General features: G+C 34.7%; 2 protein-coding genes across 4 annotated transcripts in view; one reads left to right on the plus strand and one right to left on the minus strand.

Moving 5' to 3' along the window:
* LOC137015628 (coiled-coil domain-containing protein 73-like) overlaps window positions 1–16,585 on the minus strand; it is a 31,504-nt gene extending 14,919 nt beyond the window's left edge. Inside the window, exons 1-18 of the mRNA XM_067380676.1 lie at window positions 16,544–16,585; window positions 16,309–16,446; window positions 12,415–12,486; window positions 12,186–12,257; window positions 11,110–11,145; window positions 10,908–10,982; window positions 9,970–10,008; window positions 9,376–9,511; window positions 8,937–9,016; window positions 8,671–8,799; window positions 8,538–8,597; window positions 7,762–7,866; window positions 6,956–7,066; window positions 6,644–6,784; window positions 5,539–5,692; window positions 4,078–5,358; window positions 3,869–3,987; window positions 2,783–3,308 (exon numbers count right to left, since the gene is read on the minus strand). Coding sequence (XP_067236777.1) covers window positions 3,042–3,308; window positions 3,869–3,987; window positions 4,078–5,358; window positions 5,539–5,692; window positions 6,644–6,784; window positions 6,956–7,066; window positions 7,762–7,866; window positions 8,538–8,597; window positions 8,671–8,799; window positions 8,937–9,016; window positions 9,376–9,511; window positions 9,970–10,008; window positions 10,908–10,982; window positions 11,110–11,145; window positions 12,186–12,257; window positions 12,415–12,486; window positions 16,309–16,446; window positions 16,544–16,585 — 3,057 coding nt within the window. The 3' untranslated portion in view covers window positions 2,783–3,041. The remainder of the gene's footprint in view (window positions 1–2,782; window positions 3,309–3,868; window positions 3,988–4,077; window positions 5,359–5,538; window positions 5,693–6,643; window positions 6,785–6,955; window positions 7,067–7,761; window positions 7,867–8,537; window positions 8,598–8,670; window positions 8,800–8,936; window positions 9,017–9,375; window positions 9,512–9,969; window positions 10,009–10,907; window positions 10,983–11,109; window positions 11,146–12,185; window positions 12,258–12,414; window positions 12,487–16,308; window positions 16,447–16,543) is intronic.
* On the plus strand, window positions 1,099–27,959 carry tcp11l1 (t-complex 11, testis-specific-like 1). Of its 3 annotated transcripts, none has more exons than XM_067380411.1 (10): window positions 1,099–1,188; window positions 20,250–20,403; window positions 20,483–20,615; window positions 20,806–20,926; window positions 23,655–23,875; window positions 23,955–24,091; window positions 24,232–24,407; window positions 25,882–26,063; window positions 26,397–26,569; window positions 26,675–27,959. In XM_067380411.1, exons 2-10 carry the CDS (start codon window positions 20,256–20,258, stop codon window positions 26,890–26,892), a joined length of 1,509 nt encoding a protein of 502 aa, XP_067236512.1. In that variant the 5' UTR covers window positions 1,099–1,188; window positions 20,250–20,255; the 3' UTR covers window positions 26,893–27,959. The 3 variants fall into 3 exon arrangements, with proteins under 3 accessions (XP_067236512.1, XP_067236510.1, XP_067236511.1); XM_067380409.1 differs by lacking the exon at window positions 1,099–1,188 and adding an exon at window positions 19,693–19,833 and having other exon boundaries at window positions 20,253–20,403; XM_067380410.1 differs by lacking the exon at window positions 1,099–1,188 and adding an exon at window positions 19,891–20,154.
* The last annotated feature ends 33 nt before the right edge of the window (window positions 27,960–27,992 follow it).

A 27,992-nucleotide genomic window follows, 5' to 3' on the forward strand; every position in this document is an offset into this window, starting at 1 on the left:
TTCTCAACATTTTATCTTGAATTTTTTCTCGAAATTTAACAATTTTTTTCTCGAAATTTAACAACTTTAATCTCGAGATGGTTTTATTTTTTTATTATTGCTTGGCCCTAATCCTCTTCCGTAATTTTAAAATGTCACAATATTACTGTTTTACTGTAAAATGTCACAATATTACTGTTTACTGTTTTTAATCTATCTGGCAGACTTCTTTTAAAAACATGAAAAAATCTTACTTATCAAACTTATTTCCCTTTTTAAAGTGAGGATATCAAATAAGACTACCAAAAAGAATATTAAGTCTTTTAAAAATGTTGTATGTGTATAATATATGTGTGTTACAATACAAATACCTAGAACCATCGATTGTGATTATAAAGACTAAAATCTTCCTTTCTTTCACTACACCTAACTTGATTGTAAACACACAAAAAGATAAACTTTACAACCACATAACTTTTATGAGTTTTCTGAGTGTAGTACTTCAACCAGGAAGACCTTTGCAATACTCTTTAAAAGTAAGTAACTAAATACATTTGTTGCTTAATGGATCTCAGTGTGTCATTCACTAGTTCTGATTTAGCACAAGGGGAGGCCGTGTCGAGGAAGAGGCCGGACTGGGAGTAGAGACTGGGGGCATGCAAGTTTTACAAGAATCCCTGGAGTGAAGAAGCGCTCTCCATCATCTGGCTGTGACATCCCACTGAGTAAGACTTATGGGCTGACACCTCAATAGGGACATGGCTAATGCAGGACGGCATGTGGGTTAAGATAGGGCTCCTGATCGCACCCCCACCAATCACAGCAGAAATGGCTCATCCTTTAAGAGGTGCACATTGCCGGCTGAACAGATATATAGGTGGGGATGACATACTCCACGTATGGGGAGTACCGTGTACCCATGTGATCGCTTCTTGTCTCTTCAGAATTAAAAGCGTATGGGCCTGCCATGGTGGTCCTTAAGGGGTATAATTCAATCAAAACAGCCGTCCGCTGAGCATTCCTATTTCTCACTGGATTCGTAGTACGACGAGAAGATTAACAACTGGTTGAAATAGAGAGGAACAGTCAGAACTTTGGGTTTGGGCTAATTTAAGGCTATATAAATGATGTGGATGGTGAACTTTAAACTCTGCTGACCTTTGACAGTAGTGGGCAGGCGGGGATTATCTTCTCGTCTCTCAATGTGAGGTAAGATGAGAAGGCCGGTGTATGTGATTCACAGCTACAGAGGGAGAACAAGACTGCACTGCCTTTTTTTTTTTTAAAGGAGGGTCTTGGGCTTGCAATAAGACGTTAAAGTTATAGTTCACCTAAAAATGAAAATACTGTCATTTACACACCCTCAAGTTGTTCCAAACTTGTATGAATTACTTTCTTCTGCTGAACACAAAAGAAGATATTTTGAAGAATATGGGTAACTAAACAGTTAATGGGCCAAACAGACTTCCATAGTATGGAAAAAAATACTATGGAAGTCAATGGGGCCTATCAACTGTTTGGTTACCGACATTCTTCAAAATATCTTCTTTTGGGAAACGCCTTTGGCAAAAATTAAAATTACTAAAAAAATTGTTAATGGAACTTTCAGAAACGGAAGATTATTAAGAGGTACTGGACCCAGTACCATTAAATTCTTTATCATTTCTTAATCAAGGTACAGAAATTAAGCAACACACAGTGGCCTAAACTTGTAGCAACTATAAATAAAAGTGAGCTTGTTTGCACCGAATGTTATTCTAAAATTAAATGAACATGCAGCGGCCTAGCAGTGCGCATACAGACGGGTCAGGCTAATTTGCTGTGGCAGTCAGGACATGGTGATGGAATGTGAATGTCAGCAGGCTCTGTATTTACACACTATATAAAACCGACTAGTAATTAACACTAGGGCCCTCCCGCGCTCAAGTGTAATTGACTGTTTCAAAGGACTGCCACTTCATAATCCAGTGTGTGTATTAAAATTACGCTCTCCATATTGCCCACTCCCTCTCAGGATAAGGGTCAGTACTGCTGGCACAGTGGCTGAAACGCATAAGATTTCTTTACGAGGACATTAACATTTTGACATATTAATAATGAGTAAGTGTATTAAGGTGAACCTCTGAGGGACCTTGTGCTTTCATCAGGAGGTGCGCATTTGCTTTCTGCTGGATGATTTTAGTACTAAGCGAACTGTTTTTGTGAGGCTCTTTAATGTGCTTAATTTCAGATGGAAACTCATCTGGTTTATTTTCCTAAAATATAGCTTATTAAATATTACTGGATAGGCTAGTATAAGTAGCATTATAGCATAAACCAGTTTAATACTGTAAGATAAAACGCAAGAAAAAAATAAAGCTCTGCAGATGACACCTTCAATCATATTTGTTTTAAAATAAAAAGAATTTTTAAACAATCATGCTTTAAAAACAGCTTATGTGGATCAACCAAAGTATCCAGTTTCATTGTAACCAGTGTCACCATATGCAACACATTTTATTTCATTCATCTTATTGCCCTAACACGTGTCCACACGGTCCCCACAGCCTATTTACCATGGACATAAACTTAATGGGAGACTCATTTGCATTTGTTAATTTAGCTTGATATGTGCTAATTGATTCTTCTTACTTGTGTATTTTAATTATCCTAAGTTATAGTTGGCCACAGTTTGTGTACCAAATGTAAATTAGCAATGTTTGGTCATTAAATGCCCTCTGAGGAATGAGCATGCTAGCCTGGGAGTAATGAGTGTTAATTAGCTTGTGCAGCATAATTAACAGGTTTTATGTGCAACACTTACCTTGTTTAGTGATGGGTTAACATGATGCAACTGATGCTTTTAAGAACACCTGAACCTTTTAAGAAAGTCTGCAAAAAACAAAGTTGCTTGAAATAATGAACATTTATTCAGATAAATTATTTGGAAATATATTAACAATTAACAAAAATATCATTTTTACTCTATTTACTCAGATGGAGGGTAAGAAATATATCTAAGCAAACATTTGAGTACAACAACAACAATACTAAGTTACCAACATATGCCTTTCTAATGCATATCAATCAATTTTGCGTCTTTTTTGAGGGGTTAAACCTTCAGACGACATAAATTCTTCGATTTTTGCAATTTGGGCCATTATGTCAGATTGTTTCCATTCTTCTTTTCCTTCAGAGCTAGATGCTACAGGCCAGGTCTGTTTCTCCAGGCTCTGGAGTTTGGGAGGAGGAACTGTAGGAGTGCAGTCTTGTTGCAGCCCATTACCCACAGAAGAAGAGGCAATACTGCCACTCGGAGTTGAGCTGTAGGAGATAAGAACTTGATTCTCCTGCGGGAAAATAAAGTGGGTCATAAAAGTGCTATAACACTCTACCTTTATTTAATTCTGATGGAAGTATTAATAGCAATGAATAGTGAAATCCACAAAACTTGGTCTACGGCCATCATTTTGACTCATGCTCATGTACAAAACAAAAAACACGTACATTAAAAAAAACTTTATTTTGCTTTTGGATCAAATGATAATTCTTGGAGGCAAAACTTGACTTAAAATTTAAAAACATCCATTTTGACTGATTTCATTTGAGTAGTCCAGCATAAAACATAGTAGAAACCAGATATAACCATGTTACTGAAAACAAGACTTCAAAACGATCTCTGGTTTATTCCATATTAGCATCTTAGCTCCCTTTGGAGTTGGGCTGCATTTCTGTGATTTATACTTGGAGACTTTTGTCCTGCTGTTTTCTATCAACATTTAATTGAGAAAAATGCTGCCATTTCACCCTGCTGAAATACTTCTGGGAATGGAAGTTGTCTTTAGGCACTCAGCGTGTGCTATAGCGTTAACTCACTAGATTTTAAGCTGGCCTGTGTTTGGAAACTTACTTTCTCCGTCAACATTTCAGAAAAAGACTGCTTGACTGCATTCCACTCTCCTTGACCGTCGTTCTTTTGGTGGGGACGATTGCTTGGAGTTTCCAATCTGTCAGGAGTCTTCATTACGGCTGTGAATATAGGATTTGAATTTGAAATGTATTGTGGTCAGCTATCGACTCTTATTATTAAACATATTCTATTAACATTACAAGACATGCCTCTTTTTGCCAGTTTATCCTTCATAAATAGGGGAGCACAAAACGGAGAAACAAGTTCATGAAATCCAGAGGACCATAGCTCAGTTCTTGAGGGTGTTGGATGTGGCTTCTTTTTCCCTTTCATAAACATGTCCCATGCAAAGGATGACTGATAACTTCTATTTTCAGAATGATTTGAAGTGTCTACCATTGAAATGGTCTTTTGATCAACATCTGATTGGATATTTGCTGTTGTAGACCCAGGAGAGGAAGGATCTTGGTCTGGGTTTGTGATCTTGGCTTCTTCAAAAGAAACACCCAGTTCAATGTGTTGAGCTTTCAATGGTTGTGAAAGAAAAGTCCCATCATCTTTTTGATCATCATTTTCTGATATGTCCTCCACTGTGTCAACTGCTGTCACTGAAGAGGTCTGATCAACAAGAGGCAACTGTTTAGATTCCGCTTCACTGACCACATTGTAGAGGCTTGTTTCAGTCGAGTGATCAGCTTGGGAAACCCGGCTTTGCGAAGGTTCACAGATCAATTCAGGTGGTGAGAACTGATCTTTGGACTCATCAAGGTGTGCATCTAAAGATGTTGTGGCACTTGCACTTTCATATGGGGTTTCAGGCTCCTCACAGACAGTTTTGTGGCATGGACTTGGCGGGGTGGCAATCAAACCTCCTGTTATGTCTGTTTTGTCATAAAAGACAACTGTGTCTTGTGTGTTTGAATTTGCAGTTTTGTCTTCTGAAAGTCTCCCTGCAGTTGTTTGACTTTCCTTTTGTGAAACATTGTGGAGAAATTCAGGTATGGCAGTCTGGTGGTCTTTGAATTCTTTGGACTGAGATGTAGCATATCCCTGGCTGTCCATGTGTTTATCTGATGTCTGGGATTCAGTCACTTCAGAAATACACAGATTCTGCTCCAGCGTTCTATCTTTCGGTTCCAAAGCCAAAGGGTCGCCGTCTACGGCATAAACAGACCTGGTTTTAGGCCCTGATAGCTCAGGAAGACGACTGTCTGTGTCACTTTGGGCTGGGTTTGAGGGGCATCCTTTATCAACTGCGTTGCAGACTGGCTCACTTTCACTGACACCCGTTTTTGTTTCATCACACAACTTTGGCAGATGATTCGTCTTGGGATTAACATCCTCAGAGATGTTATCAGACCCATCTGTAGAAACCATTGGTGAGAGTACAGGTACTATTTTATCTGCCTGCATGAAAATGTCAAGTTCCTTGTTGTCATATTTGTCATGTTGTTGTTCTTTTCTAGCCTTCTGAGACTCAGTGCTTTCATCTGTGTGAGGAAATTAAATGAATGTATCATTATGAGAGAAAAATGAGAAGTACAGGTAAGCTTTCTTGATAAAGAGACTCCAGTAACCACCTCCCTGCACTTCACATCATTCTGTATAAAAATATTAGTTATAGTGGCGCCAAGCTTGGCTGGAGAAGACAACTTTGCATTCTTTCTTACCTGGAATGTCTTTATCAGGGTGACTTGTTGGTTCACGGTTATCATGAGGACTAATAAGACTGTCCTCAAGATCTTTATGGAGACTGCTCACCTTCACAAGGTTAATCTCGTTAGATGTTGTACCAAGAGAATTTTCTTGATCTTTTATGGCAATCTGTAATAAAAGATCACAGTCAGATTATAATTCAATCGCTTAACACATATATTGCCAAATGCCTCTTCAAAATGGAGAGGTTTAAAGGGATAGTTCACCCAAAAATGAAAATTTGATGTTTATCTGCTTACCCCCAGTGCATCCAAGATGTAGGTGACTTTTTTTCTTCAGTCGAATGCAAATTATGATTTTTAACTGCAACCGCTGCCGTCTTGTCAGTCAAATAATAGCAGTAGATGGGAACTTCAACTATAACAGTAAATAAAACTTGCTTAGACAAATCAAAATTAAAACCTGCGGCTCGTGACGACACATTAATGTCCTAAGACACGAAACGATCGGTTTGTGCGAGAAACCGAACATTATTTATATAATTTTTACCTCTAATACACCACTATGTCCAACTTCGTTCAGCTTCCTGCTAGTGAGGTCAAAAAACGCGTTGTGATGACGGAAGTGATGTCTCGCCCATATACTTCAATGAGCGCGAGACATCACTTCCGTTGTCAGAGCGCGATCAGACCTTACTAGCCGGAAGCTGAACGAAGTTGGACATAGTGGTGTATTAGAGGTAAAAAATGATATAAATACTGTTCGGTTTCTCGCACAAACCGATCGTTTCGTGTCTTAGGATATCAATGTGCCGTCACGAGCCGCAGGTTTAATTTGGATTTGTCTATGGAAGTTTTTTCGACTCTTATTGTTCAAGTTCCCAATCACTGCTATTAATTGACTGACAGACGGCAGCGGTTGCAGTTAAAAATCATAATTTGCATTCGACTGAAGAAAAAAAGTAATCTACATCTTGGATGCCCTGGGGGTAAGCAGATAAACATCAAATTTTCATTTTTGGGTGAACTATCCCTTTAAGCCTATGTATCCATGTACAATACCTAATCTACATGCTTATTATATAATCGCTGGTTTTGAAATTAAATGTAATAATCCCACCTCAGAGTTATGAAGGTCTTTGACCTTAAGAACTGCAGAAATAGACAGCTGTTTGTGCTCTTTCTGGAGTTGATTATATGCCTGTTTTACCACCATCAGCTCATCTTGATCTGCCACCGTTGACATTTGCAATTGCAGAATCTGTGAGAACACCAATTCCCTTTTTTTTTTAATTCCATTCAATTTTTTTTAAAATTGCAATTAAAACATGTATATTTAAATTTAACAACAACAAATAGTTTTCAAAATCAAAACACAGTTCCAGCTCTTTCTTTAGCAGAACATCGATGATTTTCTAGAACTTGCCGTCACCTCTTTTTCCCAAGCGAGTTTAGAATTTTGGTATTCATCTCGCAGGCGAGCAAAGCTGTCGTCTTTTTCTTTAGTCCTCTCTTGGTTCAATTCATGTTCTGTTTTAAGGATCTGCAATGAAATTAATCACCCAGAAAATTTTTAATGCAATAATAAATTTTTATGTGTTTGTTTAACCTGGACAGAAAATTCTAAACAGATGGAGAGGCCAATACAAATCAGTTGGCTTTTGTCATGTTAATAATGGTTTTAATCAGTGAATGACTAAGTGAATTAAATAGAGGAATAGGGGAAATAAAAGAGAAGGAGGCTGTAAACGGTCATTAAACACACTTACTATTATTGAGTTGCACTTTGTGTGTTGTAAATGTGCAAAAGAGATTTTCAGTTCACTCAATCAACTTTATGAGTACTAGGCGACCATTGTTTACTTCTGAATATTAATACCTTATTAAGATTATCATTTTAAGTATTTAAATTAAAATGGATTAAACAGATTTTGCATTTTTCTCCCAAAAATATATATATTGCGTACACCAAATGTGTTTATCTACTGAATACAGTTAATTTTATTTTTATTTAATTAATTAGATTTATTTTATTATTTAATGAATATGTTAATGGTAATTTCCTGTTCCTTTAAGATGTGCACAGAGCAAATAGAACAAAAAATGTAGGCGTCTATGGGGGAAAAAAACTAATTTGTAAATAAAATAAAATAATAACATTTAAAAATAGTTGCAGATTTTGTGTTATTTAAGATGAAGGTGATATTGCAGGTGGAGTTGGGTTTTGGGAAGCCCGACCTGATATTCCTCACGGAGTGTGCGGATCTCCTGCTCTGCTCGGCTAAGAGCTTCCGTCTGTGTCTGTAGCAATCTCTGATTGTGGTGGAGGGATCTCAATACCTCCTGACACAAACACACACACACACACACACCTTGTGTTAAATCCAGTTTTACTTCTGTTAAATGATACTTATTACACTTTTTCAAAACTCCTCACACAGATCTCCTAACCAACTTTATTCTTGGCACAACAATTACTATCACATTCAAAATGCACCAAAACACTTCATACATGTCTCAAATCAAGTCATTCTTCCGTAACACTAGCAAAGGTTTTCACCCAACAAACACACTGTCACTCATAAAACAACTTAAAAATACTTACATACTTACTTACTTTTCTTTTGTAAATTTCTTTACAAAACAAGAATGACAGTTCTCTATTGTTTATAATTCACTGCAGTATGTTACATTGACCATGTTTACAGTAGTTTAAAAAATTATTCCTAAGTTGCCCCCTTTTGTATAGATGAAATGTGATGAAGTGATGAAATTGAAAGACTAACACCTGTGTAGATGTCCAACTACATCTAATTGTTATGAATGTATTTCAATTTTTACATTCTGAATATATTTCACTATTAGGGTAGAAATGTAGCAAATTGCCCACCAAGTATCGAGCAAACTCAACTATCAAGAAATGTGTCCTGGCGAATGTAAAAAAAAAACAAAAAAAATCCTGTAAAAACCGTAAATAGCACACATAAAGGTCCAGAATTTTCTGAGGAGCTTACCTGCTTCTCTGCCCTTTCTGTGGTAGTTTCATTTCTCAGTTTTTTGTTAAGTTCTGTTTCCTAAAAAAAGATATTACATTTAAAAACATCCTGATATCACCTTTTATGATTAACAAATGTGAAGAGATTCTACCACTAAGAGTCTCTGCTGAAGTTGTTGAAGCTCTTGTTCTTTTAGGACATTCTGTAAACGTTCCTCTCCAGGTCTGCAGACCGATGACACTTTGAATGTAACCAGCTCTTTGCTGAGTCTCTCCAAATCCTAAATATGAAGTGAAAAATAGGCAACAATTTGTGATGCAGTGATGTAGCACTTCATCTAACTTCAAAGGAAATCGATTTGCAAAGCAATAGGAGCTTCATCAGCACTTCAAGTATTTTTTATTTGAGTTATTTTACCTCCTTCAAGGCTTTAATCGTAGATTCTTGTTTTTCATTGATGGATGTGAGCTTTTTATTAATTCGCATGGCCTCTTCAACTTAAAAAAAAAAAAAAAAGATTTAAAAAAGCTTGGCATCGCTACACAGGCTTTCATTTAGCATTCACCTACAAAGGCCAAATAATTCACGTTCACAGAATGACAGATCAATTCATTGATGCAAAGCAAAGAGGAGTTTTTTAACGTCAAATCTGTCCAGAGTGAATAAAGAAAGATTATGAATACCAGAATACATACAAGCCCAATGTTTTTAGCAGTGACTCTATCAATGTTTTGCTTAAGTAGTGATAATAGAGTTTGAAGGCAAAAGATAACCAGATTTAACTCTACGTAAACTGAAGTGTTATTTTAATTGAATGTTTCACTAAGACGATGTTTGTCAGTTATGACAGTCATACCATTTTGTTCAAGTTTTTCATGGGCCTGTTTGACCATGGCACACTGTCTGGAAATGGCGGCGAAACGTCTCTCCACCTCTCCCAGCTGATTCAGGTGGCTATTTTTCGTTTGTGTCTGCAGCTGCAACTTTTGCTCCTGTAAAGTTTAAAAACACATTGTCCTCCCTTCGAAGAGGAATATCCCCATTCGGTAATAACAGTTCTTCTTCTCGGCAAGGGCAGACCGTGAATATATTCTGCATCGGAGAGTTTGAAGACCTTTGTTTAACATCTCGGCTGAGTGCTCCTTTCTGCTAGATAAGGAGTCAACTTCCAAACATGCCTGAGGGGCTTTTATGTGAAGCGCAGCCCGTTACTGTTTGATTGTCTGTATCAAACTGATTCCCCTCTCCGCCATTGAAAGGTTAAACAGAGCGAGGCTCTGATATAAAATATTTTAATAGTGGTATTTTCACAGCGGCGCTGGCGGTTCACGTGTCACGCCCTCCCTATCCGTTACTCCTGATGATCCGCTCTCCCTCTCAGTTCCTCCTCTTTAATTCTTCCCACTCCCACTTGCCTCTGTCAACAATTTATATAATTGGAAATCCTTACCAGCTCGCTTAATTTCTTCTCCAAACTGTACCTGAGCAACTGCAAGACAGTAGTAAAAGAAACAGAATGTGGTTTCAGTGGGTTTGTTTAGCTCTAGAAGAGCACCAAGAGACCTTTTTAAAGCAGAATTTTTTTTAAATTGTCATTTTCATTATTATTATTTTAATACTATATTAAATCACGTGAATAAAAATGAAAACAAAAAGACACATTAATAGCAAAAGAGCAAAGACTAGAATAATCGAGAATAGCCTGTTACTTATTATTAATAGTGCTGTCAAACGATTAATAGCGATTAATCACATCCAAAATAAAAGTTTGTTTACATAATATGTGTGTACTGTGTTTCATTATGTATATATAAATACACAAACATACATGTATTTAAGAAATACTTACATTTATATATAAATTACATTATATATACACATTTTATATATAAATATAATATATTTTTGTTAAATACATACATGCATAAAAAAACATAGTACACACATATATTATGTAAACAAACTTTTATTTTGGATGCAATTAATCATGATTAATCATTTGACAGCACTAATTATTAGTATAACATTATACTACTTGTAATGTTTTTTACCTCAGACTATTTTAATAATTTAAGAATTCATCACAATATCTGCTGCGTTTAAATACGTATCAAATTGCTCAGATTACCATTACCAAATAAAAGGGTAACAAGGGCCTTTATTGGCTATACGGTTGAAGCGAGGGTGTGATGAACCGTAGGAGAAAGCATACATCAACCATGTGGCATCATTTATCTGACAACACCAAATAGACCTACACAAACCCCCACTTAAAGGGTCAGCGAGGAGATGGATTTTCCCATTGTTTTAGGTATATGTCCCTAAAGCAAGGTACAGAAGGTCTTGTCATGTAAAGGTGTATGTTGTTATTGTATTGATTATGTGTACCTGCAGCAGTTTTAGTTCTTCCTTGAGGCTGATGATCTCTTTGTCTTTCAGTTCAGCAGCCAGCTGGTTTTTACCCTTTAAGAGGTCATTAATATTTAGTCAAGTGATGATTAATTCATAGTTACTATTAAAGAAGAAATAAAAACATTGATAAAAACATAAATCAATATACAGATTAAAATAGAAATATAAAGTGACCAACCTTTTCTCCCTCAAGTCTTCGGATTTGGGCCTGAAACTTTAAATTAGACATTTATATATATTAGATATTTAAATATATATATTTAAATAAATAAATAAAATATATATATATATATATATATTTATTTATTTATTTATTTATATATATATATATATATATATATATATATTTATTTATTTATTTATTTATATGGGTCATTGATGAATGAGGTTTTTAAAAGTGTAAAAAAAAAACTAAATGAGATATAATTAATTTTTTTAAAAAGTTTAATTGAGTGTTAATAATGAGATTATGTGGTTTTTATAATCAATTAACACTGCTTTTGCATTTTTTACAAGAAAAAAAGTCATTCAGTTTAACCAAAATTATATTAGATATTTTCAAACAATGCTAACAGGCTTATATCTAGCTAGCTAGCAAAGGACAATCAAACATTTTATATTTAGTACAAGTTTTTAAAATATTACAACATTTTCCATGTTTTATAGCACCGAATAAACTGATGTTTCGGGACGGCAAGTGAAAACATGAATTTTTCAAATAGTTAAAAGAGAGTTAGTTACTTTGCTTCATGACCATGTGGTTCTTTGCAGGTGTCTGACTGTTGTCACATGATATTGAACACATGACTCCCTTTATATTGGTTACTCCGAATGACATCAATGAAATTCATTTTTCCAGACATTCTTTCTCATAACAAAGCAATGACTTCTACACATAATTTTAAAACCATTTTGCACTATGTTGAGATATGATGTTATAAAATCATGCCAGAATAGAAAATATATACATTTATTACATTTTAAGATATTTTAATCACAAATGAAATGGCTGTATTGGCCTTTGGACACTTCAAAATCTTTAAAATACCTTTATATGTAGCAAAATATAATTCAAACTTTTTGGATTAAATAAAAGAGATCTAGTTGTACTACCTTACATACTTTGGATGTCATATCTTTGTTATCTTTATTATTATTAAGGCCTTTGGACAAAAAAACCCAAAAACAAACACCCGTCACGTCATTGACCCATATATAAAATCTTGCATACATAGATTGAGTGTGATGTCATACCTGTTTTTTTACAGCAGCAAGTGACTCTGAATTTTCATTTGACATTTTAGAAATCTGACTTTGTAAGGACTCCTGCAAAAATATAAGAATAAACTGTTAATATTGAGAAACTTTAGCAATATTAAGTTTTTTTCTATAAATGCTCAGTCAGTTCTTAAAAATGTTTAACAATGTAATAAATGTATATCTTAATGTAAAAACAACAGTATTTTTATCATTCCTAACAAACCTTTTGCCATTCTAACTCCTGCCTCTCCACCACAAGTTTACAAATCTGCTCCTCATGTCTTGTTTCAGCATCCTGTATCCAAAATGTCGACAAAACACCATTTTTCATCATCAATAATTAATAAATTCATAAGAAAGCAATGGATTATATTTTACGCAGGTATCTGAACATTAGAGTGGAGATTTTAGCATATAAAGCCATCATTGTCATCTAGGACTGCAGGTTTAAGTCAATGGTTTTTATGTGTGTGTAGGAGTTTATTTATATTTTCCTAATAAAGTGTGCTACTTGCAGAGCTGTTAACGTTTCGTCAATAAATTCAATAAATGGGGTTTGCAGGTAAAACAAAAATGAGCACTAAAATTGGTGGGTCAAGCGAATCTTTCAGGACAGAAACTGATGGCATTTGTGATTAGATGCATTAAATCTAATCACAAATGGGACTGCAGATGAACATTAGCCAGAATGGCTAAATCTGGCACATTTACATAAGAGACTTGTTTCTTGTGTTAATTAATGTGCATTGTCCTCTTTTAAAAATAAATAAAATAAAAATAATTAAACAATGACATATGTAATGCATCAGGACAATTCACTTTCAGCATCTGAACGAATTTCCTGTGTCGCAAAACGACTGACAACATCCCAAGCTAATACAGTCATTTTAATGGAACACACTTTGCACTCTCTTAAAAGAACAAGAAGTGACTGCATTCAGCTGAGCGTGTTTGTCTGGCAGGAAATCCTCCATCTTAACCCCGGCCCTATAAACCAGAGAACTACAAAGTGTTAGTTTAATGGCATGCCTGAGGATCACATTGATTTAATGCCTTTGTTCCTCACCAACATCATAATAACAGTAAAACATGAGAGGTACAATTGTTTATTTTTGCTCGTACAACCTTTAAACATGTCCAGCGTCGGGTTTTAAGTGCTTTGCTTGAGGGTACCAGTCATGCAAGCAAATATGTGAATTTGTCAGGTCCTGCTGCATGACCCCATTCTAATGTAAGTGTAACTTGTGCTGGCTTATGTCCAGATAGACAGAAAGTGCTGCTCGCTTTTAGTTCTTCTGAACGCTCATGGCACTCCTCCTCCCACAAAATTACATTCTTCAGTTCCTCACAAGAACCTTGATGTCATTCAGATACTAATAGACTGACATTACTAATACACTGAGATGTCCTTTAGCAGCCTTTTAGGAGGCACAAGATTGCACAAGCTCAATAAGTATGTGCATGTCTTAGGTTCAGACTATTACGAACATTTCTCAGCCAAGAGAAAAATTAGTATGTAAATGATGTAATGTGATTAGTTTCTACGTGATCTGATGCTTACAAAATGACTCTTTCTGATTTTAGTTGAGTTGAAGGGAGATTTTTTAATTGAATAAGCTAATTTAGATGTTGCCATATGAACCTTCTAAAAAAAGGTTTCACTGCTTTCTGTCATAGTAGCTGCACAATTCAAATGTTAATATTTGGAAGACCTGCTGAGAGGAAAAACATCAGTGTTGAGGGTAACGCATTACAAGTAATTTGAGTTAAGTAATCAGATTACTTGTTTCAAGTAACTAGTGAAGTAACGCATTACTTTTTAAATTCACAACAAAATATCTGAATTACTTTTTAAAATAAGTAACACAAGTTACTTTTTCACATTTAATGACCGACAGCTCTCTTGTCCCCATGTTGAGAGAAATAGGGTAAGTGCAGAGGTATTGTGTGTGTAAACATGCAAACTAACTCTAAAACAAACTAATTCAACCATACTAATAAGCAAATTGATAGATTTAGAGATAAGAGTGTTGAACTTTCTTCTCCTGTATCCTTTTCTTCTTTAATCGCATGGCAGCACAGCTGAAAGGTTTGTTTGAACTGCGCCCTCTACTGTACAGGAGTAAATGTGCATTTCCTTCAGCCTGAGGCTTATTCATTTCACTTTTGGGCCTTAAAGGGTTAGTTCACCCAAAAATGAAAATAATGTCATTTATTACTCACCCTTATGTCGTTCCACATCCGTAAGACCTTCATTAATCTTCAGAACACATATTAAGATATTTTAGTTGAAATCCGATGGCTCCGTGAGGCCTCCACAGGGAGCAATGACACTTCCTCTGTCAAGATCAAAAACATATTTAAACAGTTCATGTGAGTACAGTGGTTCAATATTAATATTATAAAGCGACAAGAATATTTTGGTGTGCCAAAAAAAACAAAATAACGACTTATTTAGTGATGGCGGATTTCAAAACACTGCTTCAGGAAGCTTCGGAGCACAAATGAATCAGTGTATCAAATCATGATTCGGATCACGTGTCAAACTGCCAACGGCTGAAATCACGTGACTTTGGCGCTCCGAACAGATGATTCGATACATGAAGCAGTGTTTTGAAATCGGCCATCACTATATAAGTCGTTATTTTGTTTTTTTGGCGCTCCAAAAGTATTCTCGTCGCTTTATAATATTAATATTGAACCACTGTACTCACATGAACCGATTTAAATATGTTTTTAGTGCCTTTATGGATCTTGAGAGAGAAAGTGTCATTGCTCCCTAAGGAGGCCTCACTGAGCCAGCGGATTTCATCTAAAATATCTTAATATGTGTTTCGAAGATTAACAAAGGTCTTACGGGTGTGGAACGGCATGAGGGTGAGTAATAAATGACATTATTTTCATCATTTTTGGGTGAACTAACCCTTTAACATTTGCCAAAAATATAACTTTTTTGTTGTTACTAAAAAACAAAAAAGCAAGCCCAGTCCAGGAGAGAAAAAGTAATGCGAAAGTAATGTAATGCATTAAAAGTAATGTAATGCATAAAAATTTGCTTTGGTTGAATCAAGAATCAGAGTGGAATATTAATTCTATCAAATCGCAAGGAAATTAGATGAATTTGAGTTCAAACGGTTTGTGAATTGTGCTCTATTGTCAGTTTGTGAAGATGGGACTATATTTGTTTTTATGGCGATGTCTGGAGGTCAATTTTAATATTTTTATGATTTTGAGATTTTTTTGGGCTGTATTTTGGAGCACGTTGTAGCATTGCATGTGTAGAGTATATTGTATTTTAGTGTTTTAGTACATGTTTAAATAAAGAGTTTTAAAAAAATATTTTTGTAAATACTGAAGAAAAAAATGGTGCAGAAACAATTTTCACTGAGAAATTAATAGAAAAATTCACAATTATTTACAAAGAAATGGCAAGTAAAACATTGAATTAAACATTATATTTTGAGTATTTTCTTGTAAAGTGTACTCCTTTAATTGAACAACTTCAAAAAATCTTTTTTACAGTTTAACTAAATAAATAATGAAATAATGAAATAAATAGTAAGAAGGTAAATAAGACATATTGTATAAATATAAAAAAATTATAAATTAAAAATTAAAAAATCTGAAAAATAATAAACAAACAAACATGCAGTAGTTATTTCTGCCTGATCTGATGCTTAAAATATTAAAATATAACTGTAATACTTAATTAAAACATTATTTAATTGCTTTCTATCATAGTTATTGCATTAATTTAAATGTTAATATTGTTGCTAATCAAATATATATATATATATATATATATATATATATATATATATATATATATATAGAAAATTATTAATTTCATAAGTAAAGATTATATTTTTATACTTTTATAAGTAAAAGTGTTATTATTGTTGTCTTTATCTTACTCTGTAATCAATTAAAATAATTGTCTTTAATTGCTGAGCAAAGGATGGCAATGCAACAACAACAACAAAAAACAATGCAATAAACATCATTGTTGCCTGAAACCTTACGTTCCTAACATTGATTTCTCTAGCAAAACTGCCACTATTCCATATGTACACATTTTATATAATCAGAAAACAGAGGCAAAAGTAAGACACCATACCCTGTGAATATGCAACTCCTCAACCGCCTCCAGGAGACTTGTTTTAAATTCCAGTACTTGCACTGAGATGGTACGGCCATCATTCTCTATGGCAATGTTTGGGGTCTTCGGTTGACCGAGAGCACCTTTATCTTCCATCTACAGACAAAAAACAGCAGGAGTGTGTGTAAATCTTGATGTTTTATTTGTGTATAATTTAAAACACATCAGTCAGCTTTGGAATATGTCCACTTACCAAGGAGAAAAGCTCTGTTCCAGACTCTACACTCAACTCCATTGAAAAAAAAGCACCTAAACAGAACCCACAGATCAAATCTAGTGTTTTTGCTTTATAAAACAGCAACACCATGACTAAATACACCAGTGTTTAATGAGTAACAAAATAAAAATGATCAAAACTAACAAATAATACAGTATTTTAGCTCAATTGTTGGCTGTTTGCACTGCATGACTCTTAAAAGGGATCATTCAATCAGAATTTAGAGCTGGAACTATTGCTTTTATAGTGCGGCATATGACAAAAACGACTGCCACTACATAAATTTTGCCTCATAAGAATATATAAAGCGCTGCTATAGACAAAGTTCATGCCGTTGCGTCAAAATAAGCTTTTTAAATCCCATCTCGAACCTATCAAGGTGAAAATGGCGCCATGGTAAGAGTGTAGGCTAATAGGGGTCAGGGCCATAACACCAGATGGACAGATGGCGCTGTCATTCAGAAGGAATTATATAAGATATTTAATTTGATCTGTGCTTGGTCCACTGTATCGCCATCATCATGACTGACTTGGAAAGTGGGAGGGCTTCATACTGCCTGGTGTTTTAATAGAAGAAAAGCTTTCGTCCATTTAGTCGCTGCTGATATATCAATCTTGTGCAGGAATTAAATGATCCCGTTAGAATTTGCTACTATCACAAATGACCTGGAGGGCCAATGTCTTTATTCGCTTCCTCCGCTGATTCACCTCAGCAGATATTAAACAACTTTATAAGCCATGAAAGGCAAAATTAAAAGGACACCATCCATAAAATGGGATAATTCCCTGTCTGCGGTGTGATGTCCATATTACTGTGTGTAAACTGAGTCACATAGCCACTGATCTGTAAATGTGAATAGCAGTGGTCGGGACTTCAGGTGAAAATCTGCAGCGGTCAGATTTAACCTTTGACCTCAGCTGATCAAATTTACAAGAGAGAAATCTGGATTTAATGTCTGAGAAGACTTTTAACCCCAAAATAAACCTAGCGCAAAGAGTTATTAAGCAATATTCTGTCATGGCAAACAAAACAAAAAATGGTTTCCACTGTGGGGCAAATTGATATACAGTAAATTAAAATAGATCTTCAAACAGTGTAAGCAGATTTTCTTGATTATTAATATTTTTAATAAGATATTTTTTTAATTTCTACTATGGTAACTAGCATTTCAGCATAATGGCAAATTATTGTTATAGGCTAAATAGACTATAAACATGAGTTTTATAACTATTTTTGTAATGCTAAATACCGTATTTGTGCACTTTACAAATGTTTTGGTAAGCTAAGCACAAGCTAAACTATCAAAACATTTATTTATTAGATATTTCTCCTCATAAGAGACTAAACATTTAATGACAAGAGCTGAAAATAGTTAAAAGAAAATTAAAGGTTGTTTAATAAGCACATTAAGCATAAATGTATCAAATTAATACTTTAAACAGACTTCGACGACTCCGTTTTAGCCGCACTGACTGGATTTGATGTGGTTGCGGTCTAGTCAAGGATGGCTATGGTTACGCTATATCGTACAAAAGAGTAATAAATCATGGGATTTCTGTGTACTTTCCTCTCAGATATCATCACTGAAGATGTTTAACAGCAAATACTGCTGATTCATTATTTTTTCAGAATTGTTTTAAATCACTCCACACTGTGTAAACCCTTTCGCCCTACCTGTGTCATGTCTTCATCAATTCAGGCGGTAAGAAACGTTGCCTTTGCTGCCACCTAGTGTTCAGTGTGTAACGGAAGTAGAAAGAGCAGATGCCCCATTGACTTGTATACATCATTTTTGTTGAAACTTTTGTATTAGCATATTTTTAGTTTATGGCATGGCATAATAAAAAAAGCGGGGGGGAAAAATTCTGTACTTTTTTAAAAAAAAAAGTGTAATATTTAAATATCTTAATTTGAGTTGGATTTAATGTAGAAATACTAGAAGAAAACTAAATAATAATAATAATAATAATATTATAAAATAATTAATTTATTCATTTTTTTATTTTTTATGAATATTGGTAATCAAGTTGTGTAAGCAAGTGTATCTTTTTTATTTTTATTTTTTATTAGGAGTGCAAAACATACAACATAGGGTGAACAACAAAAGACAAAAACAACAGTAAAACAGCAATGATAGTAACAGCAATGAAAAGTAAGCAAAAAATGACAAACGGGTAATAGTAAGCATTTAAATAGTAATAGCAAGTATGATAATAATGGTAATAATATTTTGTGATGACGACAACAGTAATATCAGTAATAATAATAATAACAGTAATAAAAGTAATAATAATAACGATAGTAATACTAAGGATGGTGTTGATAATGTGTTGACGGCAATAGTAAAATAAATAATAATAACAATAATAACAGTAGTGATACTAACACTAAAGATGGTAATGACAATATTTTGTGTTGACGGCAATAGTAATATCAATAATAATAATAATAATAATAACATTTATATGAATAATAATAATAGTAACATTAATAACAGTAATACTAGTAACAATAGTAATAATAAATATGGTGATGATGATAATATTTTGTGTTGACGGCAATATTAATATCAATAATAATAATAATAATAATAATAATAATAATAATAACATTTAAATGAATAATAATAATAGTAACATTAATAACAGTAATACTAGTAACACTGGTAATACTAAATATGGTGATGATGATAATATTTTGTGTTGACGGCAATATTAATATCAATAATAATAATATAATAACAATAATAACATTTATATCAATAATAATAATAGTAACAGTAATAACAGTAATACTAAATATGGTTATGATGATAATATTTTGTGATGAGGGCAACAGTAATATCAATAATAATAATAGTAATAATAATAATAATAGAATGACAATAGTAATAATAGTAAGGAAATAATGAAATGTATTCGTTTTTAATCATAATTGTGATTTTATAGCCTTCGATAATAAAATACTCAATAATTTAAATGAATCCTCCCTGTTCGAAGCACATGCGCTAGGGGGCGGCCGACGTTTTTGTTTCTACTGGGAAATGTAGTTCTATGTTTTATTTACGCAGCTTTACTCCCATTCAAAATCGCATCTCAAAAACTACAAATAAACCTTCCGAATCGTACTTCCGTAAATACACGCATCAAGTTGTATTGATTCATCCAGAACAAAACGCTCGGGCTGCTATTTTGATTATATGTGGCGAATTGCAGCTGCGTGAAAATAAAGTTTAAGCGGGTGGTTGGTGCTTTAACGAATCCAGGTAAACTGTAAAGAGATTTGAATCACGAATGACCGGATGTTAGAGTGCAGACAGATGCGACGTTGGATCAGAGATTTAGTCTGGTTGTTTATGTCACAGCGCAGTAAACCAAATCAAAATAGATACGCTAGCAAGTTTATAGAAATGAAAAATACTCGAATGTGACTAACGTTAGTAGAGGGATGAGGGTACTAGAGAGCTATTGTTTATTGATTTTAAAGGCATTCTAGTCTTTTCCTTCTGTTTTAGAATAAAAACAAAACAACTTCATACTCAGCTCCATGTCACATTGATGCCAGAAAAAAAAAACAACAAAAAAAAGTCAGTGCAGTCATTTTAGTGTGGAACTGGATAGAGCAGCTGATGTTATAGTCTGTGTAAAGATCAGTTTAATTTCTCAGCTTCTTTGTCTTCAGCAGAAGATGCCCAAGGAATCTGACGAGTCCCCCAAAGAGGAGCAGAGCAAGACTGACAAGGATGGGAAAGAGAACACTGTGGAACCATCAGAGGAGATGATCCGGAAGAGGATCAGAAGAAGCACTCCCAGTCCTCACAGACTCACCCCCCAGTGTAAGGAGAGAAATGTTTATTAACTTAATGTGGCAAATCACACTTTAATGATGCTAATATTGCATTCAAACACTCACAGCCAGTCCACCCAGATTTGTCTCTGTGGAAGAGCTCATGGAGACAGCCAAAGGAGTCACTAATCTGGCACTGGCCCATGAGATAGTGATGAACAGTGCTTTTCAAGTCAAGCCTTATGAGCCAGAAGAGGGAAGGTAATGGACTTGTTATCATGATAATATGGCAGTGTGCTAACAATATAGTTGAAATTTTAATATGTGCATTTGTTTTCTTAAGGGATACATATTGCGATCCAATATTAACTTTTTTTTCTCTGCACAATGGTTTGATTTGAGAATGTTTTTGAGAGTTTTTTTTTTTTACATATCTTTTCTATATACTCAGTTTGGAGAAACAGGTCAAGGAAATGATGCACAAAGCATTCTGGGATTGCCTTGAGTCACAGCTGAAAGAGGACCCGCCATCTTTCAGCCATGCTATCACCCTGGTTGGTGAAATTAAAGAGGTAAGGAAAGAATCCAGGCTTATATTTATGTATATACTCAACGCTCACTTTATTAGGTACACATGTTCAATCGCTCATTAATGCAAATATCTAATCAGGCAATCACATGGCAGCAACTCAATGCATTTAGGCATGTAGGCATGATCGAGATGATCTGCTGAAGTTCAAACTGAGCATCAGAATGATGAAGAAAGGTGATTTAAGTGACTTTGAACGTGGCATGGTTGTTGGTTCCAGACGGGCTGGTCTGAATATTTCAGAAACTGCTGATCTACTGGGATTTTCATGCACTACCATCTCACAGAGAATGGTCTGGAAAAGAGAAATTATCCAGTGAGCGGCAGTTCTGTGGGCTAAAAATGCCTGGTTGATGTCAGAGGAGAATGGCCAGACTGGTTTGAGCTGATAGAAAGGCAACAGTAACTCAAATAACCACTCGTTACAACCGAGGTCTGCAGAAGAGCATCTCTGAACACACAACACATCAAACCTTGAAGGAGATGGTCTACAGCAGCAGAAGAACACACCAGGTGCCACTCCTGTCTGCTGAGAACAGGAAACTGAGGCTATCATTTTCATGGACTCAAATGGACAATAGAAGCATAGAAGCTTCTGGAGCTTTCACCTTTTGTAATAGTTGTGTATGAGTCTCTCAATTGTCCTCAGTGTGAAAAGATGGATCTCAAAATCATACAGTAATTTCTTGCAAGGGTTCAGATATACAAAAGATGCTGGAAAATCAAAGAATTTGCAGGACCTGGAGAACATTGGACAGTTTAGCTGGTCAGGCCAAGCAAGGGACTCATGAACAACCATCACAAAACACAAAAACAGCCATGGATCATCCAGGTAACGGCACACAGTATTAAGAATCAAGTGAACATTTATTTTGTTTTGTGGACTATATAAATTATAAAATAGTTCAGGATAGTACTAAATAAAAAAACATGCATTTTACATGATCCCCCTTATTTCCTCTTATACCATGACTTTATATATCTATATATAGGCTTTGACTTAAAGGATTAGTTCACTTTCATATTAAAATTTCCTGATAATTTACTCACCCCCATGTCATCTAAGATGTTCATGTCTTTCTTTCTTCAGTCGAAAAGAAATGAAGGTTTTTGATGAAAACATTCCAAGATTTTTCTTCTTATAGTGGACTTCAGTGAAGCCCAAATGGGTGAAGGTCAAAATTACAGGTTCAGTGCAGCTTCAAAGGGTTTCAACCTTCCCTAACTTACGGAAAAAACGAAACTGGCGCCGCGTTCGTTCTGTTATTTGAATAGGGAAGGTGTAGGACATACAGCGTAAGCTTTTTGAAGAATATGAAAATATGAAAGTAATTCCTCGTCTGGTATCGTTTAAAGCCCTTTTAAGCTGCACTGAAACTGTAATTTTGACCTTCACCCATTTGGGCTCCATTAAAGTCCACTATAAGAAGAAAAATCCTGGAATGTTTCATCAAAAACCTTAATTTATTTTCGACTGAAGAAAGAAGGACATGGACATCTTGGATGACATGGGGGTGAGTAAATTATCAGGAAATATTAATATGAAAGTGAACTAATCCCTTAACTTTCTGCCGGTGGGTAACCACCCCCCGCCCCCGCAACAAATGCCCCTTAAAAATTTTTTACATCACCATTACTCAGTACTTATACTTGGTGTCTTTTTCTCAGTGCGATGGTGCGCTTGATGAATTCTTTACACAAAAGTAATTTGTGTCTCGTGAAGGGAAACAAACAGACTGCATTACCAACCAATCATAAACACATTCTTCTTGCGAGTCGCACTTTCGCTGATATATGTGATAATTTTGGAGTTAATGACTTAAAATGCAATTTTTCACAGTGCAAAAAAAAAAAAACAAAGTCGAAAAGCAAAAGTATTTCTGTCAGGAAATAACCAAGAATTTCCGCCTTCTGGTGTTGTGCTGAATTTCGACTCCCTGCCAAATTATTACCCCCCACTCGTTGATGCTGCTATCTGATTGCCTAATCCTAACCCCACCCCTAATCCTAACCCCTCCCCCACACCTACTCCTAAACCAATACTAGGGGGGTAATAATTTGGCAGGGGTAGGAATTCGGCACCACACCAGGACCGATGTGCCATGCACCAATCAGAGAGTTTCCTGAATTTTATAAGATATAAGTAGTACAAAATATAAATGTAATTTATAATATATTATAATATACCTAATTTTGAATATATAATCAAAGTGAAATTCAACAGAAATATTAGTGTTAATATCAAAATGTATTTTATACCCTATAATATAAATAAATATATATATATATATATATATATAGGGCTGTCAAATGATTAATCGCGATTAATCGCATACAAAATAAAAGTTTGAGTTTGCCTAATATATGTGAGTGTACTGTGTCTAATTATTGTGTATATATAAATACAAACACATTCATGTATATATTTGAGAAATACTTACAAGTATATGTATTTATTTATATTTTTATGTAATTTTTATTATAAAATAAAAATATTTTGTACATAAATAACAAATTTCTCTTAAATATATACATAAATTTGTGTATTTATATATACATAATAATTATACACAGTACTCACACATATATTAGGCAAACTCAAATTTAATCGTTTGACAGCCCTAATAATATATTCTCAACATATCTGTGCACATTAAGCAAAGAAAATGTCTGAAGGTGTTCATTAGTTCCCTGTCTCCCTGTTTTTGCAGACCCTGCTGTCTTTTCTGTTGCCAGGACAGAGCCGACTGAGAGGGCAAATTGAAGAGACTCTGGACCTCTCATTGATTCAGCAGGAGGCTGAAAACGGAGCTCTAGACATCAGTAAATTAGCCAGGTTCATAATTGACATGATGGGCACCTTTTGCGCACCCTGCCGTGATGAAGACATCAAACAGCTGCGTAAAATCAATGACATCGTGCCCCTTTTTAAGTAAGTCACTTAAACAGATCAAGATGAAGGTCACATGACACTAAATTATTTAATCTTGTTTATTTGTACACATCTCCAGGTCTATATTTGCAGTGTTAGACAAAATGAAGATCGACATGGCCAACTTCGCTGTGAGCAGCCTGCGACCTCACCTCCTACAGCAGTCGGTGGAATACGAGCGGAAGAAATTTCAGGAGTTCTTTGAAAAACAACCCAGTAAGGAAAATCAATTAGTTGTATAATCAATTAATGTTATGCTATGCATGCATAACATTGGATTAGAAAAACGAAGATAAGCTTCTTCCACTTTAGTAAGTGCTAATCTCTGTAATTCAGGTATGTATTCATGTTTGTAGATGCTTTGGATTTCACAAAGAAATGGCTTCAGGACACAGCAGATTATGTAACCGGTGGAGAAACAGAGGGTGGAGCAACATCCACAACAATTTCTGCTCAACTCCCTCTTACTGTACAGAATCTTGCCTATTTGCGCCTGTTAAAATGGGACCATGATGCCGAGTCTTTCCCAGAGGTAATGTGTTATTGGGGATCACTGATGTCCGGATCTATTAATTTATTGAAAGATATTTTTAAAAAATGCAATTCATTCATACAGTAATACACCTCTTCTATGATGAGCATGTTTTAAATTTCTGAATTAAAATTCATTTTGTAGTTTTGTATTTTGATAGTTTTTGTAGGAAATATGTTTTCACTATATGTCCTGATATCATAATGGAAAACTAATAATTCATGATATTTATACAAAAATGCATTTTACCTTAAAAAATACATACTCTTCAAAAGTTTGGGGTCAATTTTTGTTTTTTTACTAATCAAAGAATCCTAAAAAACAATGTTTTCAACATTGATAATACTAAATGTTACTCGAGCAGCAAAGCAGCATATTAGAATGATTTCTGAAGGATCATGTGACACTGAAGACTGAAAATTCACAGAAATGAATTACATTTTATACTATATTTAAATAAAAAGTTATTTTAATTTGCAAAAATATTTCACAATATTACTGTTTTTACTTTACTTTGATCAAATAAATGTAGTCTTGGTGAGCATAAGAGACTTTTAAAAACAAAATGAAAAAATCTTACAAAGCCCAAACTTTTGAACATAATATATATGTTTATATATTAAAGAAAATATTAAAATGCGTGCACTCGCATGCATTCAATATGTATGGAAAATGTATTTTTTCCTTTTAGAGTCATTAAATTTAGACTTTTGTTTAAAATGGTTTTACAGAATGATTTGAAACTAACACAAAATGTATATGTTTAAGAACTTGGCACATCTATTTTTCTTTATTGTGTACACTCCAATTTGTCATTAGCTATGTTTCCATCCACCTATTGTTATGTGCATTTTGTGATATCGCATAAAAAACTTCTGGATGGAAACAGCAAGATGCAAATAAATTTAAAAATGTGCATATGCGCTTGTTTGAGTTGAATACATTTTTTATTGGATAAGAAAACATGCACATAAACAACAGTGTCATTCACACACACACTAAACACCATTATGGTAACTATGTAAAAATGCAATAAACATTAATTTAACAACATTAGATGTAACGTAAAACCCTAATTTACATAACTGATTAGAACAAAATGAGAAAAACTAAGAAGAAACAAATGTTAAATGTGAAAATATCAAATGTGAAGTATCACGCAGGGAATTGTGGGAATGTCAATTTACGTTTTTTCACTGTAAATTTTACAATGAATTGTTATTTTTCACTTTCAAAAACTGTGAATTTAACGGTATTTTACTGTAAAATTACATTAAATGTACCATTAGATCTATTACAGTTATTCACCGTATATAGTACGGAAACTTTTTGTAAACCAATTGACAGTTTTTCACCGCAGCATTTTTACAGTCTTTTACTGTTAAAATCACGGTCATTTTTTACAGTGTAGCTAACGACACCAAAACTTGTTGCTGTTTTTTTCCTCAATTTTCTCCCTCCTGTGATCAAACAGACTCTTCTCATGGATCAGTGCAGATTACAGGAGATGCAACAGGAGCTGGAGCAGCTGGCACTGGTGGCTTCTGTCCTGCTCATAGTTTATAACAGTGCTGGGGAGGCCATTTCCGGACTCCCGGGACTTATTGAAAGACTGAAGAAAACCATTAAGATTCTGTTAGCAGAGATGCACACACCGTAAGTTTGAGGTTGGCATGAAATGGAAGTTGCGATAGTCTTTTCTTCCCTATTGTGACATGTATATCAGAGTGAAAGAGCTTCTCGAACAAGAAAAAATGTAGGATGGGACTTGATTTTGTTCATCGAGAATTGATTGGATGGTTGTAGTTTGCTATTGCTGTGATGTCATGTGAGTGACAGGTTGCTCCTCCTTCGCGCCAGTAAACGTCATCAGAGAAGATATGTCTTTGCTAGAGGGAGGGGAAGTTATTTTAATTTATAATAATAATAATGATGTGCACATATAAATCATTAACAATACTGCAAAGCTGTTGTACTTTTCTCTCATAGGTCCTTCAAAGCGGATGAAACCTTTGCTGCTGTTGCAGAGAAACTGTGTTTAGAGCTCCGAGGATGCTTGTCTCAGCATGGCTTTTCCCCATTTCCCTCAGACAGAGAGAACACATTGAAAGGCCAAATTGTAGCAGCAAAGTCTGCGGACAACCCCATCCGCAAGGTCATTGGTAAGCGCAGCTCTCTATGGAGGACTTGTGCTTTGACAACCTAAAAAGCAGTTAGGATTCCATTTAGAAGTCAAGTCTAATCTAAAACTGTATTTTTTCTATTAGACTCCCGGATCCAGATGTACCTCCTTGGCTTCCTGGAGTCAAGCTCCCACCGGAGTGCCCCAGCTCTCCCTGGAGGTCTGACACCCATCAGCAAAGAGTTAGAGGAGATTGCCGTCAAGCTGGAACGTTTGGTGACCTTCAACAAGCTAGTTTATGCTCCGTTCTACCAGAAGATCCTCCAAGAGATTCTGAAACAAGGGGAAGGTTTAGATGTGTAAACAAAACACCTGAAATACTTACCACTGGTCATCCTGGCTTTCACATTCTGTAGCTATATATACGGATTATAGTGTCTATAAACTAGCTAAGTAACCCCTAAAAGCTCACATGCTAGCACTACTGAATATTTAAGGGTTAAAATTCCTAAGGTCCTCTCATTGCATTGTATATCAGGGAATATTTGTGAATGTATCAAGAGATTTGTTTTGCCTAAAGCTTTGATTGCTTTAGTTTAGACAATGACTGATAACTGTTGAAATAATGTAATAGAGGAGAACCTTGCGAATACTGTTATTGTGTGCAACAAAATATTCAAAAGATTCACTTCCAGCAACATTTTTGAGTAGTTTCAAACATTTGCTGTTGTAGCCCGAACCCTTCCGCAAAGGTGTCTGGCTAGTTTGGATAAATTTGAGGTAAAGGATGTGTATTATTTGACTGGTGCCTTAGATTGTGAAGTGCCGTGCCACCCATGTTTATGTGCACATTTTTCTCTTTAATGTTCATTTTAACCCACAGATTACTCCCATGTTGTTCCCACGGTCATGCAAAACCTGGAATACCAAGAACATTAAAAGAATGTTTCTATCAACACTGAGCATGTTTTACAGAAGACACCTTCACCTCACAAGATAATGTATTCCCCAGAGAACCCCAACTCCACTTCTCTATGTTCTGCTTTCATAAACTTCTAAGTTGTGTCCTATCAATGCAGTATTACTACTGGTTATTTGAAATTGAATGCTGGCTGTTAATAAATTGTGAGGTGTGTAGAAAACATCGTTGACTGGATTTACTGTTTCCCCCCAACCATTTATGTATTCACGTGGCATATTATATTTTATTATATAGAAGGTTTATTTATTGCATTGTTTTATATTACTTTATATTATTTTGGTAAAGCTTTAAAACCAACATGAACTAATGCTGAATAATTCTACTAAGGAACTTAAAAATCTTAGTTCATATTAAATTCAACATTTACAAATACATTATTAAAATCATAAGTTGTATCTGTATCATATTATTTAATGGACCTTAACATGATTGGACAATGAACAGTCGTATTTTTATTAACCAATGTTAATAAAGATACTAT

This window comes from Chanodichthys erythropterus, chromosome 24 (genome assembly GCF_024489055.1).
Source record: "Chanodichthys erythropterus isolate Z2021 chromosome 24, ASM2448905v1, whole genome shotgun sequence".
NCBI classification, from domain to species: Eukaryota; Metazoa; Chordata; class Actinopteri; order Cypriniformes; family Xenocyprididae; genus Chanodichthys; species Chanodichthys erythropterus.

What these genes read in the sequence shown, in the direction of transcription:
- tcp11l1 (XM_067380411.1), top strand. Translation starts at nt 20,256, where the DNA reads ATGCCCAAGGAATCTGACGAGTCCCCCAAAGAGGAGCAGAGCAAGACT. An exon ending in GACATCGTGCCCCTTTTTAA is followed by an intron (nt 23,876 to 23,954) that starts GTAAGTCACTTA and finishes ACACATCTCCAG; the next exon opens with GTCTATATTTGCAGTGTTAG. An exon ending in TTAGCAGAGATGCACACACC is followed by an intron (nt 26,064 to 26,396) that starts GTAAGTTTGAGG and finishes TTTCTCTCATAG; the next exon opens with GTCCTTCAAAGCGGATGAAA.